Here is a 19,399-nt window from a genome sequence, read left to right as displayed (position 1 = left end):
GGGCCCCGCCCCGGAGCGTCCGGCCCCGCCCCGGGCCCCGCCTCCAGCTCGCCAGGGACCGCCCGGAGCCGGGAGCCAACCGGCCGAACCGGGCTGGGAACGCCTGGGAGCCTTAAGGAGGGGGCGGGCCCGGGGGCGGTGGCCCCAGGAGCGGTTGCCGCGGGCACCGGGTGGTGACGCGACCCGAGGGCGGAAGTGAGAAAGTTGCCAGCGTCCCGAGACAAGTTGGCGGAGCTGTGTGCGAGCGGCAGCGATGGGGGGTTCGGGCAGTCGCCTATCCAAGGAGCTGCTGGCCGAGTACCAGGTGCGCGAGACGCCGGTCCCCAGGGAGTTTGCGCGCGGCCTGCGCTCGGGAGAGGACGGTCCCCGAGCCGCGGCCGGGCGGGTGGGCGCGGCCTCTGGCCCCGGGCGGCCTGCTGACCCTCCTCTCTCGTTTTGTCTTCCAGGACTTGACGTTCCTGACCAAACAGGAGATCCTTCTGTAAGTGCTGTTTCGAACCTCACCTCCAGGATGCTCTCCGAACGGCTTCGGGAACGCGGGAGGCTCCGTCTTACTGATGGGCAAACCGAGGTCCCGCCAGCGGGAGGGGCAGGGGCCTGCATGAGGCCAGCAGCTGAGCCGGAACTGCAGGCCGGGGCCCCGGGCCCTCAGCTGTGCCCTCTTCCCGGCACGCCCTCCTGTCTCGCGCCGGCGGCCCCAGCAGAGCACCGCGGAGCAGCCTCCGGCCGGAGTTGGGTGCTCTTTGACCCCGCTCCCCTGGCTTCTGCAAAACGGAACTTCCTGCCCCAGTCCGGCCGAGACTGCTGTAGTTCTGGGCTGCTTTGTCTGCTGGAAAAGCCAGAGAAACCTTGGGGAGCCCTCTGGCTCCTCCTTTATCTGAATACTACCGTAACCGTTAACGCTTACTGAGCATTTCCCATGCTCTGCTGAAGGGTTGTCTACGTTTCCTTTGTAACCCTCACGAGGGAGGTATGGGGACAGTGAAACAGTCGGATGACTTGCCTAAGACGACATTCTTGAGTAAGAGGATTTGAACTGGGGCTGGAACCGCTTTCCTAGCCAGCTTTATGTGGCCGCACACCTGAGCAAGAAGGTTCCTAGGCTTCTCTTGGCAAAAAAGAATGCCAGTGGGAATGAGGTGGGGCCTAAGGGGGAGAAAGTTCAGGGTAGCTGCTTTGAGGAGCAGCGGGAGATTCCTGAAATGAAATGAGATTTCAATTTAGCTCTTTTTCACTTGCTCTTTAAGACCAATTTCTGGCCCCTTCCCGGACCTCTCCACACCTGGGAGAGTCTTGAATCAGGGCCAAGCACAGTGCCTGGGACACGGGGTCCCACAGTAAACCCGCAAGGATGGACTCTCAGACTCCCTTTACTGTCTTGTGATGTATCTTCTCTTGCCTTAGATGTCCTGAGGGCTTAGCTCCTCAGCTGGTTCCTGATGGGTATTCAAGGCCAGGAGGGGTATGTGATACGCTTAGGGAAGCACACTAACAGGTTCTCTTCCTTCTGCCAGAGCCCACAGACGGTTCTGTGAGCTGCTTCCCCAGGAGCACCGGAGTGTGGAGGAGTCACTGCAGGCTCGAGTGTCCTTGGAGCAGATCCTCAGCCTTCCAGAACTCAAGGTGCCAGCCCCCCCAGCCTCCCTCTGCTACTCCTTCTGAGGTCATATGGTCACTGTTCTCCATTCCAGTCTTCTGTTTCACCCTAAGTTCCTGGGTGCTTTATCAAGGTCATCCGGGGGAGTTATATAGTAATAGAAGGATGTTTTGCACACTGGGATCCTCAGACATATTCTTGGAGGTTCAAAGTTGTGTCCTTTAAGGAGTTGAATTACCTGATTGAAGTTTGAGAAAGTCTATTCCAGAGGCTGATTGCCTCTCCATAGGGCTGCTGTGAAAATTTTTATGCAAAGGCCCTGGCCTATAACACAGTAATTGCTCGATTCAATATTTGTGTTTTAAAATAACCAGCTCATCTTGTTCTCTTTGCTTAGGATGCCTTCCTCTTCCTTACTTCTCTGCTCCCGGGCCTGCCTTTATTAGGTTAAGCTCTGATGCCCAGAAAGCCATTCCTGTCTCTTCCCCAGTGGGGTCATGGGTCCTCCTGACTTCTATACTGGCCCGAGTGGTGATGGTTCTCCCCTGAGAGGCTGAACCGCTCCCTCCAGTTTCCTGGTGGCATTTGAATATGTGATTTGGGGTGCTTCGTGTGTGGCGTTCACAGAAGGCTTTCTTGCTTAGGCCAACCCCTTCAAGGAGCGAATCTGCAAGGTCTTCTCCACTTCCCCGAGCAGAGACAGCCTGAGCTTCGAGGACTTCTTGGACCTCCTCAGTGTGTTCAGTGACACAGCCACCCCAGACATCAAGTCCCACTATGCCTTCCGCATCTTTGGTAAGGAGCAGGGGGCCGGGTGGAACACCAGCCTCTCTGACGTGGTCTTTGTGGAGACGCCTGAGAGCTCAGGGAGTCACGAGCTGGGTGCTCATCCTGACCACCTCCTTTTGGGCTTTCCTGTGTCTGCTTTCTAGACTTTGATGATGATGGAACCTTGAACAGAGAAGACCTGAGCCAGCTCGTGAACTGCCTCACGGGAGAGAGCGAAGACACACGGCTCAGTGCTTCAGAGATGAAGCAGCTCATTGACAACGTGAGCAGTAGCGGCAGGTGGGCTGGGCTGGGGAGCAGGTGGGGAAGGCTTGGGCTTTGACCTTGAAGCTTCCCCTTTCCAGATCCTAGAGGAGTCCGACATAGATAGGGATGGGACCATCAACCTCTCCGAGTTCCAGCATGTCATCTCCCGCTCACCAGATTTTGCCAGGTATGACTGTGGTCTTCACCTGCTGCACCAGGTCTGGGATGTTATTTCTGGAGGTGGTCCCTGGGGTAGGAAAATGCCTCCTGTTCCTCTGAATATATTAGAAGGGGACTCACTTCTAGAGGGGACTCACTGCCCATTCCAAGGGGTCTTGGGGGAGGGGTAAACTTAGGGTTTAGTCCCTACCCACCTCTTTCAGCAGAAAGCCCTAACACGCTCTTCTCGTTCAGTTCCTTTAAGATTGTCCTGTGACAGGAGCCACAGCATGTGTAGCAGCACCCTGTTGAAGAATGTCCACTGCTGAGCTGTGGTCATGGTTACCCCTGTGTTGTCAGCGCCGGCCAAGGTGGCCCAGCCTGGAGCTGGCACTGAGCAGTCTTGCCCGGGGCTGTGGAGGGCCCTCCACGTCAGGGCCTTTCCCCTTCTCACTGTCATCGCTCTATTTGTGTTTCTACTAATCAATAATAAAGGTTTAGAAGTTTTGAGCCTTTGTGCAACACTAGAATTACTGATGTGAAGGAGTGGACTTATATATATATGAGCCCCTCAAAGTAGGATTTGAAGGGGATGGCTGATGGCTCATATGGTGAAGAATCTGCCTGTAACGCAGGAGACCCAGGTTCAATCCTTGGATCAGGAAGATCCCCTGGAGTAGGAAATGGCAACCCACTCCAGTATTCTTGCCTGGAGAATCCCACGGCCAGAGGAGCCTGGTGGATTACGGCCCATGGGATTGCAAAGATTTGGACACAACTGAGCGACTAAGCATGCAGGCAAAGGAGACAGCAGGAAGTCAGACTATCTGCCCATCCCACCCTCCCTTGTGAGGGGGTATGAAGAGGAGTGTGAGGGGTGGAACTCTTGTATCCTGATAGTGGTGGTGGGTACATGAACTTCTACATGTGTTAAAACTCACAGACCTGTGTACTAAAAGAAAAAAGGTCAGTTTCACTGTGTGATCATTTGAAACATAAAAATGCTTTTCAAGTCAAAACAAGAAAAGCCAAGACCTTTTCCCCTGTACCCCATCCCTGAACCGAACCAGGGGTGCAGAGTAAAGGGACTGAAGTAAACAAATCCTCTCCCCTACCCACTTTACAAACCTGGCTTGGGCTTCCCTGGTGGCTCAGTGGTAAAGAATCTGCCTGCCAATGCAGGAGACATGTGTTTGATCTCTGATCCTGGAAGATCCCACATGATGTGGAGCAACTAAGCCCATGCACACAGCACCTGAGCCCGTGCTCTAAAGCCCACATGCCACAACTACTGAAGCCCACGACCACGAGCCTTAGAGCCCACGCTCTGCAACAAGAGAAGTCACTGCACTGAGAAGCCCGCGTACCACATCTGGAGTAGCCCCCACTTGCCACAGCTAGAGAAAAGCCTGTACAGCAAGGAAGACCCAGTATAGCCAAAAATAAGAAAATAAAAAAGAACCTGGCTCCGCAGGGAGATGTGGTCAGCCAGGCTGGGCTGGTGTTAGCCCACTAGCACCTGAAAGACGCGGCCTAGAACCTCCCAGAACTCAGAGAACTGGACCAACCTCAAAAAGCAACAGTCCTTTAAGAGGAAGGGCCCAGGATTCAATTTCAATTCTTTAGATTTTATTAAAAAAAAAAAAAAGTAAAGTGCATTTTTATTAAAAAAAATATATATATAAAACCCACATAAACTCAACGGTCCCTGTGCTGGGCAGTTATCAGTGGTGCACGGGCTTAGTTGTCCCTTAAGAGTAGAGGTTGTAAGGTGTAGGATGAACTGGGGGCTGGGTTTGAAGGCCAGGGCAGGTGTGGGAAAAAGGGACATAGGTTTGTAGGCTGGAGGAAGGCAGGCAACAGTCTCTTCCTAGAATTCCAAGGGATGATGTTCATCGTCATAGACTCTTCTGGACTGGCGCTGCCCTGTTGCTCTAACGTGGCTGCAGCCTGATACAGGCTGGAAAAGTCCAGGAGGAGGTGGGCCTGAGCCCAGGGCCTCAGGAGGGCTGTGGGGCCAGTGTGGCCCTCTGGTCCCTGAGGTGACAGGATGATGGCTGCAAGGACGTGGCCAGCGGGGGAGGCTGGACCCCTTGGAGCCCAAGCTGGGCCTGTCTCTGCAGTGAGCAGGGGCAGCCTGTGACAGCAGGGGAAGGCGGAAGAGGCCAGCTGGTGCACCATTTCCAGCTCTGTCTCACACAGCCACTTTGGATGCATCCTTCCAATCTGGAAGCTGGGAGCCGGGCACTGGGCTGGCCACATGTGTGGCGTCATCTTGCCTCTCTTTTCCTGTTTCACATTTTCGACTGTTTTTAAACAAAGGGCTCAGTTCACTTAAGGAGCATCGGCTCACCTGGGCAGGCCCCCATCTTCAGCTAGGACCCACAGGGACATGGCCATCTGGGGTGGAGGATGGGGGGGCCTTGCTACTTGGCAGTGGGCTCTGTCGCTCCTGAGGGCTGGACACCGCGGCTTCTTCCACGCGGAGGAGTAGAGGTCCAGCCAACCGGCTCTGAGCACTCGGGGCCCCCAGAGGGAGGCCGCCTCCAGAAGTCTGCTCTCACACTACCGAGTCCCGGATCTCAGAGCCCAGGCGGACCCGGGGCCGGGGGCATGCCGGAGACACCTCCACAAAGCTGTCCTGGACACTCAGTGGCCTCTTCTCTGACTCTGTGAAGACGCGGGACCTCTGGAAGCTGTCCAACAGGGCCTGGTAGCCTTGGTGGTCCAGCGGGGTGCTAGGGGGGCCCACGCCGTTGAGCGGCTGGGTCTCAGGCGGCAGCACCACTGGGCGGGTCTTGGGGTGCACACTGGCACACTCCCCCTGCTTCAGGAAGACCTTCATGCCGCCACGATGCCGGTAGAGAAAGAATAAGATGAGGAGCACCACGGCGAACACGAAGAGCACACACATCACCAGGAACTCCGTCCAGTACGACTTGTCCATGCGCCAGCTGGCCTTGCCACCCGCTGGCGCGCTCACCCGAGACGTGTTGATGATGACGCTCCGGTCCTCATTGCCGGCCGCCTCATCCTCCACCACCTTTGGGCAGTAGCTGGCCTCCAGCTGCTGGATGCCTCCCTCCAGCGACCAGCACTGGAACAGCCCCAGCTCCTGCTGGCTGCCCACCAGCAGCAGGTCCCCGGTGGCCAGCACGCGGAAGGAGGCTGAGGCGTTGATGGGGGCCCCATTGTGCAGCCAGAACCGGGTCGCCAGGTTGGACAGGAGGGGGCAGGCCAAGGTGTTCACCGTGTGGGGCTGGAAATGAACCTGCTCACAGGGCTTCTCACCTGCAGGCAGAAGAGGCACAGTCCCCAGTCAAGGGGGCTGGCGTCTCTGCTCACCCCAGGCTCACTCACCCACCTCCCTCCAGGCTGTGCACCTCGTGGCTATAACAGCAGCTTGGGGACTTTGGGGACTATGGGTCTCACTTGTCAGGACCCTACTTCTGGGGCCAGAGGGATGAGCAAGTGAGGAAAGGCATTTACTCCCATCAGTGGCTGGAGGAGCCTGCCAGGAAGACTTGGCCCTTGCCTTTCTGCCACCTTTTGGTGGGGACCTTACCCTTTGGTACAAACGCCCGGGTCTTGGAAGGGCTGCAGGCGTTCTTGGCACTGACCCCCTCGATGTCCTGGATCCATGGCCTGGGAACCAAAGAGAGTCTGGGATGGGCCAGGAAACCCCAACAGCCTGCCTCTGCCCCCATCCTCCTCCGTGCAGTATGCACTGTCACACAGCCCTGCACACGTGGGCCTGGGGAAGGGCTCAGGGACCACCAGGACCCAGGCAGGGGTGAAAGGCAGGCGGCCTCCCTTCGCAATTCCCCAGCCCACAGGCTCTGTAGACAGAGCTGGCATCTCCTCTGTCTACATAGTATTTACTTCATATGAAAGTTGCTGTGATAATTCCTTAATCACAGAAGCAGAGTGAGTCCCTAGAGAACGTCTGGAAGGGCAGCCAAATCTGTACATATTAACATATATCTGTCTCTTTTAAAGCAAAGCACAGGCACTGATTTAATTTTGGAAAACACAGAACTCAACCAAGCACAAACTCAACCGAACATTACAAAAGTCACAATCAGAGGCTTCCCTGGTAGTCCAATGGCTAAGAGTCCGAGCTCCCAATGCAGGGAGCCCAGGTTCCATCCCTGGTCAGGGTATTAGATCCCACATGCTGCAACTAAGACTCGGAACAACCAAATAAATATATAAGTATTAAAAACAAAACAAAACTTTATGGAGCTAAAATATAATTTAAAAAAAATGCAATTACCCATTCAACAATAATGGTGGTATTTTTTTAGAGTGTCCCTTCAGGTATACATATGTGTACATACACACACGTGATGTTTTAAAATATAAAACTGGAAACAGGTATGCCCTTGAGTGAAGTACAGACACTACAAATAGGATAGATCCAATTTTTAAAATGTATGTATTTGGGACTTCCCTCATACTCCAATGGTTAAGACCCTGAGCTTCCAATGCAGGGGGCCTGGGCTTGATCCCTGGTCTGGAAACTAGATCCCACATGTCACAACAAAGATCAAAGACCAGCTCTAGCCAAACAATCTTTTTTTTTTTAGTTAAAAAAAAAAAGTATTTTTGTTTATATTACACATATGTGGAAAAATCTGGGAGGATATATATTAAATCTAAGTCTCTCTAGGTTGTAAAATTTGGGTAGTTTTAATTTTGTTTGTGCTTATCTCTATTGTCTAAGTTTTCTTAGACAAAATAAGTTATTCTGAAAACAATTTTTAATTGGTTTGTTTTTGGCCACGCCACTTTCGGGATCTTAGTTTCCTGATCAGGGAATAAACCCTCGTCCCCTCCAGTGGAAGAGCAGAGTTCTAACCACTGGACCACCAGGAAGTCCCTTAATGGGTCTGTCTGTTAATGGATTGTTATGTAATTCACATTCTCCAGCAAATCTTTTCACAGCTATGACATTGTATACTAACTACCAAATCCTGTCCCTGCTTTACAGATGGGTAAGACAAACATAATTTACTGTCTGAATTACAACTCTTTTGAGAGTCAGGAAGGGAGCTGATTAATAATTATCCCCAGGGCTTCCCTGGTGGCTGGCTCAGTGGTGAAGAATCCACCTGCCGATGCAGGAGATATCGGCTTCAATCCCTGATCCAGGAACGTCTCGCCTGCTGCGAAGCAACCTGTGCATCACAACTCCTGAGCCTGTGCTCTAGAGCCTGAGCTGTACTGAAGCCCACACTCGAGAGCCCGTGCTCCCCAGCAAGAGAAGCCACTGCAAGGAGAAGCCCGTGCACTGCAATTAGAGTAGCCCCCACTCGCCACAACTAGGGCAAAGCCTGCATAGCAACAAAGACCCAGCATAGTCAAAATAAATAAATATAATGATTAAAAAAAAAATGATGCCCAGACAGCTGACACAAATGAGGCTGTGTGGTGATTCCACAGAGGGTCTAAAGCAGAGACACTTGGAGGCGGGTGCGCCAGGAGGGACAAGGGGAAGGGGCCCGAACGAGCTCTTACCTGATGGCCACCTCCGGTTGGTAGAGGCTGACGGATGCACACCTCCAGCCGCTCCAAGCGCAGTAGGGGTCCCGGGCCAGGAGGCAGTCCCTGCAGCTCTGGTACAGGCTGCAGTTGGCCACAGGCACCTTGACTACGCTTGAGTGTGAGGCAGCGTACAGCAATCCCTGCAAGAGACACGCAGCATGGGAGGCAGGCCCCGGCTCCCACAGCTACACCCGGCTTCAGTGCCCCAAAAAGCCACCTCCTGGGAGCCACTTCTCATGCACCTACCCCTCCCCCCACATTCTGACAGCTCCTGCTGGAGCCTGGATCTTTCCACCCGACTGGGGCAGGAGGGCGGGGCACCCCAAGCCCACTGCCCAGACTCCCCTCTCTGCTCACCCTGTCGGCGTCCAGTTGCAGGTTCCGCACGGGCTGTCCTGCCGGGAAGACCTGGAGCTCTTCGATGATGTGCACCGTGGTGCCCACGCTCACCGCCTTGTGCACCCAGCCGTCACCTGCGATAAGGACATTGCTCAGGCCCTGTGGAGAGCCTGCCGCCCGTGCCCCCTCGACCCCCAGCCCGCCTGCAGTGGGCACGCACCAGTGCCCAGGAAGAGGACGTCGTAGGTGCGGTTCAGGGCCGGCACGCGGTGGACAGTCACGTGCTGGTAGCGGGCCTTGGGCTGCAGCAGCAACATGCGGCCGCGGACCTGTCCGTCCATCAGGAAGTGGTCCTTGAGGAAGTTCAGCACGCGGTCGGGGAGCTGCAGTGACGAGTTGATCTTCCTCTCCCGGGCACTATTGGTGATGCACTGAAGGAGAAGGCGTTGGTTTGAGATGGGCGGCATTGGGGTAGCCAGCAGGATGGGTGTTCTACGGATCCCGCTGGGATTGCCAAGCCCTGCCTCCCCAGTGGACAGCAGGGACTCCCCCACCCTCAGAAGCCAGGCCACAGCATGGCTCTCCAGTTCTGTGGAGCCAACACGCTTCTCTGCAGGTCTAAGGCTGTGGGGCCATGGGCCCTGGCTGCCAGGGTTTCCCCCATCTCTGCCCACCAACCACCTCTCCTTCCTGCCCATCCTTCCCCCACCCCCTCCCCTGGGCATGACCGCACTTTCTGCTCCTGTAGCATCCTTTCAGCAGGAAGTGAGCGAGTTCCTTTCTCACGAAGCCCTGGCTGAGCAAGGTGTGCTAGCATAGGGGCCACAAGGGCGGCTGCAGTTAGTCTGCCATATCGCCAGAGGCTTCCTGGGCTTCCCTGATAGCTCAGGTGTTAAAGAATCCGGCTGCAATGCAGGAGACCCCAGTTCAAGTCCTTGGGTCAGGAAGATCGCCTGGAAGAGGGCATGGCAACCCACTCTAGTATTCTTGCCTGGAGAATCCCCATGGACAGAGGAGTCTGGCGGGCTACAGTCCATGGGGTCACAAAGAGTCGGACATGACTGAGCGACGGCACAAGGGTTCCTGATTCTCTCTGCCCAGGGGCATTCTCTGTAGCAGCTCCAGGAATTAACATCACAGAGTGACCCTCAATCACTGAGGCCCAGCAGTTGGTAACAAACACCCCAGTGGACCAACGCTGAGATGTACTCCACATAGCCTCCCAGGGCCCCGGGGCCTCAGCTCCAGGCACCCACAGCAGCAGCAGCGTGGCGACCCCCACTTTCTTGGCTCCACCTCTCCCTCCACAATCCTGTCCCCTCTTTGCTGCTTCTGGGGAGTAGCTCCCCTAGAAACTGCCAGCACCCATATCCTTGTCTCAAGGTCTGCTTTGTGAGAAGCCCATGAGGCTGGAGGGAAAGAAGAGAGGACCATTTGCCCATGGCCAGCCACTCAACAAGGAGCTCACGGTGGAGTGGGAGAGAGGCATGCTGCAGGCAGCGCTCTGATGGGACCACCCTGCCCAGCCCAGTCATCCTGATGTCCACGGTCATGTCAAACTTGCAAAGACAAGCAGCCCTGGGTTCTGCCCCCACTTTCAAGATGAGACAACAGGCTTAGAGAAAGCAAGCAAGCCCAGCACGGGGTGTGGACGCGTCCTCCCAGCACGCTGCCCTGCAGCAGGGAGCAGCACTCACCGCGCCTGGCCGGGGCGAGGGTACTGGGTGGGTCACTGTGTACCACTGCTGCGTCTCGCGGTTCACCTCCTTGTAGAAGCCGTTGAAGGTGGACTGCACGTCCTTCATGGTGAAGACACAGACGGCAGAGCCCTCCGTGGTCCCCCCGCTCCTACCGAGGAAGTTGGCTGAATGAGCCCCAGGAGCCTTGGGGTTCACAGTGAGGCCAGCCACGCACCCCTCACCCGGCCTGTTCCCAGCTAGGTCCCGGGGGGCGCACCACTGGGATGTGAAGACCCCGTAGAAGAGGGTGTCCGGCCAGTCCTCGGGGCGGGGCGTCAGCGTGAACATGTCCTGTAGCACGTTGAACGGGAAGCCGTCGTCAGGCCGCAGGCACAGCAGCTGTGCCTTCAGGAAAGACGTCCAGCGCTGCTGCAGGACGCGCCCGCCCCCTTCGTCACCCTGCATGAGGGAGAGAGGGGCTGGGCTCAGGGACAGCACCTCGCTTCCCCTCCCCAGCAATGGCTGAGACAGACACCAGGAAGGGCCCGACAGACACACCACCAGGCCTGAGCTCATCTCAAATCAAGAAGACAGGGGACTTCCCTGGTGGTCCAGTGGTTAAGACCCTATGCTTCCAGTGCAGGGGACGCTAGTTCAATCCCTGATCAGGGAACTAAGATCCCACATGTTGCATCCCATGGCCAATATATGTGTGTGTTTATGTGTATATATACATAGAGAGAGAGAGCACGCCTCCGGCTAGATCTAAATTTCACATAAACAATAAATAAAAAAAAAAAAAGACTTGAAGTGGCAGCCTTCAGTCCCCCCTTGCCAGAAGGCTGGCTAGGTAAATGACAGTGCTTCCCTAACTGCAAGGAGCCAGAAAAAAGGATGAAGGGAAGTCTGTCTACAAACATGAAAAGATGTCACGATTTACTGCTGAGCAGAAAGGGAGGCTAAAGAGTTGCATTACAGTGTCTCTTTGTTTGCACATGGTTTTACACAATACAAATATGTAAGTCTTTACTCATGGGCAAAAGAATAAAGATTAGCAAGGAACATTCTAAATTGTTAACAGTGGTCTCTTCTTGTGGAAGGATGAGATTTTAACACCGACAGTCACCATCTAGTGGTTGCTCAGCACATTTCCACCCACCCTACATGCTGAACAGAGGCGGGAACTGAAACAGATTTCTCAGCAAGGAAATTGCCCAAGATCACAGACCTGCAGGGTTTAAACCCAGGCAGCTGGGCTCCAGCGTCGACACTCTTAATCACCATACCAAGCTGCCTCTTTATCTTGTGACTTTTGTGTGTACTTTGCTATATTTTCACATTTCTTTTAAATAAGAAAAAAACAGACATTTTAACTTAAAAGAAGAGAAGACTTCTCTGGTGGTCCAGTGGTTATGAATCTGCCAGCCAATGTAAGGGACACGGATTTGATCCCTGGTCCAGGAAGGTCCCACATGTCGCAGGGCAACTAAGCCCGTGCGCCACAACTACTGAGCTGCACGTTCAGCCTGGGCTCCGCAACAAGAGAAGCCACCGCAGTGAGAAGCCCGTGCACCTCAACTAGAGAAAAAGCTCCCGCTCAGCACAACTAGAGAAGAGCCCGGGAAGCAGTGAAGATGTAGCTCAGCCAAAAATTGATGTAGCTCAGAAAAAAAGAGAAATGCCAGTAGCCAAGCTGTTCCTTCTGGAGGACAGGAGAAGGCCACAGACGTGGGGCTTCTGGGGTGGCCCAGCCCCCTCACCTTGCAGATACGGGCGATGCGGGACACCATGGTGTTCTCAAAGAATTCCAACTCCTGGCCAATCTCTCTGAAGAAGAAGTAGATCTTGTCATCGTCCCCTTCCGAGCTGCCCAGGCTCTCGGGAATGTAGGCTGAGGCCATAAACGCTGGGTCTGTGGGGGGCCGGTGGGGAGCACCATCAGCCCAGAGATCCCAGACAGGCGAGACTCTGCTCTCTGGCCCTGCTGGGGGGACAGGGCCCCCTCCCTGGGGCCTGGGGACTGCCCACTCGATGGGCAGCGGGAGGATTTCACCTTGCAGCCAGTTGAGGGAGGTCTCAGTCTTGATGGGGCGGAGGCTTTGGCTCCTGGAGATGGTCGGGTCACTCCCCTGGAAGCTGCTGACTGTTCCCGTGTACAGCTCGCCATCTGCCAAGAGAACATTTCCCATGGGAATGGGCCCTGGGCACAGCCCCTTCCCGCTCAGGGCCCACAGTGACCTGAGTGCGGCCCTTCTTGCTTGAGGAGAACAGAGGAGGGAATAAGAACTAAGAAGAGCCAAACTGAAAGCTGCCTGGGGTTGCTGCACCCCTGGGAACCAGCACGGCACCAACGACCCAGGCCCCCCTGCCTGCCCCGCCCCCCACTCACCGACCACCAGGGCCGTGGACTTGAAATTGGGGTCAAAAGGACAACGGCCCTTGCCATCTTCCAGGAGGATGTTCCCCCGATTGTCCTGTGCGAGTGTGAAGTTCTCCACGTCCTGCAGGGGAGCAGAGTAGGGAGGTCAGGGCCGCACCGGGGAGTGAGTGAGCTTGGCGGAAGAGCAGGGAGGTGTCCAGAGCGAGAGCAGTGGTCCGAGGGCCTCCTCCCGATCCTGGCCCCTGGGGCACAGTCCCCGCAGCGCCTCGCCATGACCCCTCACGGTGGCTGGCCCACGGGGCAGAGAAGAGCCTCAGAAAGGTGACGTGAGCCAGGAAAGGACAGTGATGTGGTTCAAACCCAGGAACGTCTGACTCGGAACCTGGCTGCTCCGACTCACGCCCTGAAAATGCCACCCTCCGCAAAGTTGTGCAAAGGGCAGAAACACAAGGGCGTGCGTGTGATGAGGAGGGTGGATGAGGTGGGCTGGCCGGGACCAAGCGAGAGCTGGAGGAAGTGAGAGGGTGTGATCGTGGGTCAGCCAGGATCTTGTGCCCAGGGAATCCTATAGGTCCGTCCTCTCCCCGCACCCTGCAGGGAGACCCGCCCATCAGGGCTGGGGCAGGGTCCCCAGGCTCTCAGGGCCCTTGACCTCCCAGAAGCCTCCCACCAGGGCCCTGCCCTTCACCGGGGGTCGGTGCTACAGACCAGTTCCCTGGGGGCAGAAAGAGGGCTACTTCCTGGGCCAGCCCGGGGCCGGCCCGGGGTGCAGAAGGGCACTCACAATGTAGGTGCACGCAGGGCTGAAGGCCTCCGTGCCGCATGCGATCAGGTGGCTGCTGTTGAGTGGCAGGAGAATCTTGATGTAGTTTTGACAGTCCCGCTGGAGGAAGGAGGAGGATGTAAGGCACAGACAAGCCATCAGGGGGGGCCGCTGAGTGCCCCCCACCAGACCCAAGGGGCAGTGCCTCCTGGAGCAGAGGAGACGGAGGACCGTGCCCATGTGTGCGTGTGTGTGTGTAGGAGGGGACCTTGGGCTCAGCTAGCTCTGTGACTAGGAAACTTCACTTCAGTCTGGGGTGAAGGCACAAAGCATCTCCCTTTTGAGCTGTCTTATCCCAACCTGGTGAGGAAGTTGAGCCCAGAACAGGAAGAAACACACAGCCCTGAACCCTGGACTCCAGACTTGCGGATTGCCTCTGAGAGGGTGTCCTAACAGGCATCTCCTGAGCCTCTGACTGTTCCCCCAAAACTCCCTCCTCTGGGGTCTCCCCGCTTTCAGAGACGCCAACTCCATCTTCTCAGGCCCCAAACCTCACAGCATCCTCGACTCCCCTCTTATACCACCCCCACCCTGGTTCTCCCATCAGGAAATCCTGGTGGCTCCATCTTCAAGATACATCCAGGATCTGACTGAGACTTCTCGCTCCCTTTGTTGGTCCAACCCTGGTCCGGGCCACCATCCCCTTTCGCCCCTCACTGGTCTCCCTCTATCCTTGCCTCCAGGAGCCTGCTCCCCACCACGGTGGTTAGAGCAACTTTCTGAAAACCCACACTAGACCACGCCACTGCTCTGCTCAGCCTGCCAGTGGTTCCCCAAATACCTCACTCAGAGTGACATCCACAGTCCTGTTCTTTCTCCACATCAAACCCCTCACCCCTGCTCCTAATCTTGGCTCAAATATCACTTTCTAAAGGAAGTATAACCTGACCACCCTTAAAACAAGACTGATTTCTTCTTTTTCACAATGATATAATAATCAGGAGATCAAACCAGTCAATCCTAAAGGAAATCAACCCTGAATATTCACTGAAAGGACTGATGCTGAAGCTCCAATACTTTGGTCACCTGATGTGATGAGTCAATTCGCTGGAAAAGACCCTGATGCTAGGAAAGACTGAGGGCAAGAGGAGAAGGGGGCGACAGAGGATGAGATGGTTGGATGTTATCACTGTCTCAGTGGACATGAATTTGAGGAAACTCAGGGAGACAGTGATGGACAGAGAAGCCTGGTGTGCAGCAGTTCATAGGGTTGCAAAGAGTCGGACACAACTTTGTGATTCAACAACAACAACAACAACGATAATAACCAGTGTCTCAAAGCACCCAGGCACAGAGTAAGTACTTAACACATTTCTTCTGAATAAAAGAAATCAAAAGCAGTCAGGGCTTGAACCTGTGTCTTAAAAAAAAAAAATCTGGTGTGTGTGTGTGGCGGGGGTGGGTCATGCCACTTGGCTTATGGGATTTTAGTTACCTGACCAGGGATTAGGAGTCCTAACCACTGGACCCCATGAAATTCCCTGAACTTGTGTCTTGACCCCAAGACTGGTGTCTTTTGCCTTCACCTTAGCTGCCCCCCACTGCACTCAGGACCAGGAGGCCTCTGGGAATGGTGGGGAGTCTTCCCAAAGAACTCTGGGCTGACCGGTCCCCACTCATTGGTCTGGCCAAAACCAAGCTGGGGTATGTCAGGCCTGCCACCTCAAGCACCATCCTCAAAGGGACAGACTCCCACCCCCACCCAATCACTGCTCCTGCTGGAAGCTGACCTCTGTTTGGCCCTTATCATATGTATTAGCTCACTGAATCCTCGTGGTAAGTCCAGTGAGACATCCATCCTTACTCCCATTTTACTAAGGCTTGGAGAGGCAAATCCATTTGTCCGAGGTCACAGAGATAGTAAGTACAGGGTCGAGACACAAACCCGGGTCTGGCCATCTCAGAAGCCCATGTCCTTTCCACCACAGCTGGCAGCATCTGCTCCCACCTCTGGCCTCCATCCTGGGCCCCAGACCTACCACCTCCAGCCCTCCTTCAGCCCAGGTCACCTCCAGGTGCTGGCTCACCTCTGGGTTTTTGCCCTTGAAACTGCACTGCTTCTTTCTCTCTGCATCTGCGCGCCACAGCAGCTGGGGAACCAGAAAGGGAAAGGTTAGTGTGCACCTAGGAGCAGAGGCTCTGCCTCCCGTTTCTTCATCCCTCCCCCAGGGAGCAGAGGCTCCGCCTCCCGTTTCTTCACCCCTCCCCCATTTGCATCATCCTGGGGCCCAAAAGTTCCACCCCCCACCCACCCACCCACCGGCACCCTCCACCCAGCCTAGCCCTGAGCATCATCTGACCTCCTGGTACTCCCCGCCTGGCAGGAAGCTGACGCTGCTGTTGAGTGCCAAGAGGGTCTCTCGAGCACCCACATACACAGTCCTGCCATCCTTGCTCAGCAGGAAGGATGTGTAGTTGAAGATGTTTTCAGCTTCAAATCTGAGGAATGGTCGCTTTTCAGAGCCTGGAGAGAGGATGATGGACATTACCTGGGGGCCACTCCTCCCCTGAGAACGCTCTTACACCAACCTCTAGAACAGACTGCTGCAATTGAAGGTAGATCAGCAAGGCAGTGGGTGCATAGGGCTGAGGACCGGCAGTCAGATTTAAGGGAAGCAGCACTCCCGGATTCTCAAACATTATGTACGAAACAAACGCACAATGATGAACGTCAAAGAACATTAGTCACAGCACCATTCATGTTAATGAAAGACTGAAATCACCTCAAATCCAACCACAGGGGGCTGGGTGAAAATAAATCTCAACACTTTCTATGCCGGAATACTATGCAGCTGGTAAAATGCTGTTGTATTAGCAACTCTGGACAAACAAGCAAAGTTATCTAAGAAAGGCATGGTCAAAATATTAAGTGAACTGAAATAGAAAGTGATGGATTTTGAGCATCTAACAGAAATGGAAGAAACGAAAGTCTCTTTAACATTCTCCTTTGAGTGCCATTAGACCCAAAGAGAAGGACTTGTAAGCACAGCCCACTCCCGTGGGCAGCAGCGATCATGAGTCACAGAGGAATGCAAACACAGGGAGCCAGTCTTCAGGTCTCAGCACTGCTTCGTGTCACTCACGGGCGATTTATGGTTATTAAACAGAATGTAAATGCTAATAACCTTGACCTCAGAAACTTGAATGTACATCAGACAAGCACTGTGATGCTGGGGGGTGAAAGGAAATCAAGGAAAATGCCATCTCCATATCTTCCTCTGAGAGGAAGGGCCTCTGAGAATAAGGGCCACAAGAGACTATGGTTTGTAGAACAAGAACTTGAGGCTTAAGCATATTACTTACATTTTAAATTGCAAAGGTAACCAAATACAGAGGCAGACAATGCTTGGAGGAAGTAGGGAAGGGTGATGGAAGTGATGGAAACCTTTACTTTTCTTAGGGGCAAGTCAGTAAATCCAATAAACCAAGCAATCGTGGAATAAACATTTTATTTAAGTGGAGGGAACCACTCTGTAACAAGAAGTCTAAATGATTAAAATTGCCCCTTTTACCCAGGCCTGCGGCTGGGGAAGACTGAGGCAATTACTGCTTTTCACAATAAGTCTTTCTATGCTTAAAAAAAAAAACAAAACACTATGTGCATGTATATATCATATAAATTTCAAGTATCTTTCATTGTTGTAGAATATGTAATAACAAGGAAAGATACTAGTTATCTACTATTAAATGAAAATGAAAAAACACTATGCATAGTTAGATTCTATTTTTTTGTGGGAAAAACATAAACATGGAAAAAAAAAAGTCAAGAAGGATGAATCACAAAATACTGAAAAGTGGTATCCTGGTAGAATTCTAGGTAATTTTTTTCCCTTTGCATTTGTTATCATTTTTTTGATTATACAGGTTACACTTGTGCAATGCTAAAGAAATAAATTAGAAGGAAAGGAAGAAGATAAACACACACATCTATCCACCAGGGTACCGCCTGTGCTCTCAGTGACTGGTGGATTTGGAGGGAAATCATTTAAAAAATTCTAAGCAGCTGATAAGAAAAGAAAAACAAGCAAAAAGCAGCCACCGTGCCCAACCCCAAGCATCTCGTAACTGACCAGTCAACTGCAATCACTCTAACAGTTTCATGAAGCTGAGGAAGCAAAAAAAAAAAAGGCACCATGCCAACGAAGCAGTTGTGAAGACAGCTTCATGTGTGTTTACAGGGTGAGCATTTTTACATACCCCCAGCCTGGTTCCACAAAGCGCAAGGAAACATGAAGAAAAGAAGGTAGTGAAATATAAATGCTAAAAATCAGGAGCGGAGGAGGAAAAAAATCTGAAGAAAGCATCTAAACCAGAAAGGAAGGACGGGTTCACATCAAGAGGCCATAAGGTCCTCAGGCAGCTACCAGACATGGGCTCTGCATTTAATGTTGAGCCTCCCAGTGGCCAAAGAGAAAAGGAAAATCAGGTTACTTTGTCCTCACTGCTCAAGAGGAAAAACACATACCAGCCTTTTTTGGGGGAGCCAGGCTTTTTACCTAGCTGTTCATGCTGAAGGAAGCCCTTCAGTAGGACTCCCCAGCACATCTAATGGGAAATCCCTCTAGCGAATAGGAATGATGGAGTTCCCAAGGCTGTTGTTTGTCACAAGGTCTCCTGATGCGGGAAGGCAGTATTACCAGGTACCAGTGTGGGAATCTATGAGGGAATCTGCAGCTAGGAGGCCTGTCAGTCTAGAACCAGAGCAGAAACACAGGCTGCAGTGGCAACTCACAGGGCCGAGTCCTGCCCACTGTCCAGAGCCTGAACTCTGCTGCAGGAACCACAGAGGGCAGCTGTGGTCTGGAGAAGTTAAGGCCTCTCTCAACTCTTACGTTCAGATTGGAATCACACTAGATTCCAAGTCTTTTGCCTCAAATTCCCAACTCCTCACCACTTCTCTTAGCACTCTACACACTGGAAGGGGGACTTCTCTGGTAGTCCAGTGGTTAAGACTTCGAGTTCCCAATGCAGGGGGTGTGGGTTCGATCCCTGGTCAGGGAACTAAGATTCCACATGCTGCTTGGCGCAGTGCGCGCACACGCGCGCGCGCGCGCGCGCGCACACACACACACACACACACACACACACACACACACAAGGATATGCTGGCAGGCCCAAGGAAAGTTTCCAGCACTAACCCCCTACTTTTCCCAACCATAAAACCCAACACATAATTGAGGCCCAATTATGTTGCTTGTACTTTGAGCTGATGAGCTGGTCAGGCTTTTGGAACAAACAGCCTGGTCATTTTGCATTCTGCTCTGGGAAGAACCATCCCCCTCCCCTTCCCCTCAACCAAGAGACCCCTCTGCTTGGCCACCACAGATGCCCCCAGGAAAGTGTTGGGTCAACGTGTTGTACTTATTAAGTCCCTGGGTACCCATGACGGTCCTGTGAGATAGAAACTGCTGCTAGCCCCAGGTTACATATGAGGAAATTGAAACTCAGGATCAGTAAGCAATTTACACAAAGCCCCGCAGCAAGAGTCTGTCATACGGAGTGAAGAAGAGAGAAAAATATAACGTACTAACGCATACATGTGGAGTCTAGAAAAAATGGTACAGATGTACCTATTTGCAGGGCTGGAATAGAGAGGCAAACAAATATGTTGACAGGGGTAGGGTGGTGGGATAAACGGGCAAACAATGGAAACAGTGACAGACTATTTTCTTGGGCTCCAAAATCACTGCAGATGGTGACTGCAGCCATGAAATTAAAAGACACTTGTTCCTTGGAAGAAAAGCTATGACCAACCTAGACAGCATATTAAAAAGCAGAGACATTACTGTGCCAACAAAGGTCCATCTAGTCAAGGCTATGGTTTTTCCAGTGGTCATGTA

At 53.4% G+C, this 19,399-nt stretch overlaps 2 protein-coding genes across 8 annotated transcripts in view; one reads left to right on the top strand and one right to left on the bottom strand.

The window, feature by feature from the left end:
- The first annotated feature begins 121 nt into the window (after nucleotides 1-121).
- Nucleotides 122-3,301, top strand: CIB1 (calcium and integrin binding 1). Its single transcript, XM_055556524.1, has 7 exons — nucleotides 122-304; nucleotides 447-481; nucleotides 1,515-1,623; nucleotides 2,242-2,392; nucleotides 2,530-2,648; nucleotides 2,731-2,819; nucleotides 3,047-3,301. Exons 1-7 carry the CDS (start codon nucleotides 254-256, stop codon nucleotides 3,066-3,068), a joined length of 576 nt encoding a protein of 191 aa, XP_055412499.1. The 5' UTR covers nucleotides 122-253; the 3' UTR covers nucleotides 3,069-3,301.
- Nucleotides 3,302-4,435: 1,134 nt separating this feature from the next.
- SEMA4B (semaphorin 4B) overlaps nucleotides 4,436-19,399 on the bottom strand; it is a 97,320-nt gene continuing 82,356 nt past the window's right edge. For all 7 annotated transcript variants that reach the window (XM_055556521.1, XM_055556522.1, XM_055556517.1 and 4 more), the window contains 13 exons: nucleotides 15,860-16,023; nucleotides 15,587-15,649; nucleotides 13,521-13,619; nucleotides 12,746-12,857; nucleotides 12,410-12,523; nucleotides 12,117-12,268; nucleotides 10,634-10,815; nucleotides 10,375-10,525; nucleotides 8,898-9,108; nucleotides 8,696-8,811; nucleotides 8,312-8,478; nucleotides 6,357-6,436; nucleotides 4,436-6,082 (listed from right to left, as the gene is read on the bottom strand). In XM_055556521.1, the coding sequence (XP_055412496.1) occupies nucleotides 5,352-6,082; nucleotides 6,357-6,436; nucleotides 8,312-8,478; nucleotides 8,696-8,811; nucleotides 8,898-9,108; nucleotides 10,375-10,525; nucleotides 10,634-10,815; nucleotides 12,117-12,268; nucleotides 12,410-12,523; nucleotides 12,746-12,857; nucleotides 13,521-13,619; nucleotides 15,587-15,649; nucleotides 15,860-16,023 (2,342 nt within the window). In that variant the 3' untranslated portion in view covers nucleotides 4,436-5,351. The remainder of the gene's footprint in view (nucleotides 6,083-6,356; nucleotides 6,437-8,311; nucleotides 8,479-8,695; nucleotides 8,812-8,897; nucleotides 9,109-10,374; nucleotides 10,526-10,633; nucleotides 10,816-12,116; nucleotides 12,269-12,409; nucleotides 12,524-12,745; nucleotides 12,858-13,520; nucleotides 13,620-15,586; nucleotides 15,650-15,859; nucleotides 16,024-19,399) is intronic.

The sequence above is a fragment of the Bubalus kerabau genome, chromosome 19 (genome assembly GCF_029407905.1).
Source record: "Bubalus kerabau isolate K-KA32 ecotype Philippines breed swamp buffalo chromosome 19, PCC_UOA_SB_1v2, whole genome shotgun sequence".
In the NCBI taxonomy this organism is placed as follows: Eukaryota; Metazoa; Chordata; class Mammalia; order Artiodactyla; family Bovidae; genus Bubalus; species Bubalus kerabau.
This window is presented reverse-complemented; position numbering and strand designations above follow the sequence as displayed.

Excerpts from the sequence above, each read along its gene's own strand:
- CIB1 (XM_055556524.1), top strand. The coding sequence starts at position 254 with ATGGGGGGTTCGGGCAGTCGCCTATCCAAGGAGCTGCTGGCCGAGTAC. Across the intron at positions 305-446 it reads AGCTGCTGGCCGAGTACCAG|GACTTGACGTTCCTGACCAA; the intron begins GTGCGCGAGACG and ends TTTGTCTTCCAG. Across the intron at positions 2,649-2,730 it reads TGAAGCAGCTCATTGACAAC|ATCCTAGAGGAGTCCGACAT; the intron begins GTGAGCAGTAGC and ends TCCCCTTTCCAG.